The 774-nt window shown below is 41.0% G+C and overlaps 1 protein-coding gene across 1 annotated transcript in view; it reads left to right on the top strand.

The window, feature by feature from the left end:
* Positions 1 to 663, top strand: part of MELLADRAFT_111939 (uncharacterized protein) — a gene marked incomplete at both ends in the record, with an annotated part of 1,982 nt that extends 1,319 nt beyond the window's left edge. The window contains one exon of the mRNA XM_007416320.1: positions 74 to 663. Coding sequence (XP_007416382.1) covers positions 74 to 663 — 590 coding nt within the window. The remainder of the gene's footprint in view (positions 1 to 73) is intronic.
* Positions 664 to 774: the final 111 nt, after the last annotated feature.

Below are 774 nucleotides of genomic sequence, written 5' to 3'. Positions count from 1 at the left end.
CATTACAGCACAAGGGTTCTTGTGCAACAAGATCAAACTCCATATATGCTGGCAGATTGGCTTGTTCATTAAGTGCTTCCAATCAAATGCAAATGCAAAGCCACATCTAACCAAAAGTTGCATCCTAGGCAGGCTATCTGGCAATTGGATATCAAACATCTCACAATTCCCGAGGCTCTACAATTCCTGGAGGAAGGCAGAGCCATAGTTTGCAAAGACAAAGAAGGTGCTACATATGGAAAGCTCTCTTTATGGCTAGCTCAAGTTTCAGAACGACAGGAAGAGAAATCACCAGACAAATTGAAATCAATTGCACTATTCTACATAGATGCTCTGACATACTTCCAAGACACACCTGGTTTGATCTTCAAGGTGGTATCCTACTGGTCGATTGTATCAAGTTTTGAAGAAGCTTGCTTCCCTATGTTAACCAAAGAAATGAAGCAAGTTCCTAGTCACAAGTTTATACCAGTCATTCCTCAGCTTTGTGAATTACTACACTTCCCAGAAGCTGGATTCAAAATGGGTTTGATGGAGATCTTGACCAGATTATCAGAGGACCATCATTTCCATTCAGTTATGACCCTCTTATATCATGCAAAATTTGAACCAGGAATAGAACTTGACAAACAAGCAGGGAATCCATCTGACCAAAGTCTTTGAATGGGCAGCAGGGCAGCAGCTCGGCATATCATAATAATGGGTAGTCAGGGGATAAAGAGAATAATTTTTTGAGACATGATCAATGCGTACCAAGGATACATGGCAATCTCT

Source organism: Melampsora larici-populina, assembly GCF_000204055.1.
Source record: "Melampsora larici-populina 98AG31 unplaced genomic scaffold MELLAscaffold_59, whole genome shotgun sequence".
Taxonomy (NCBI): Eukaryota; Fungi; Basidiomycota; class Pucciniomycetes; order Pucciniales; family Melampsoraceae; genus Melampsora; species Melampsora laricis-populina.
Note: the sequence above shows the minus strand (reverse complement) of the source record. Positions and strands in the feature narration are given on the sequence as shown.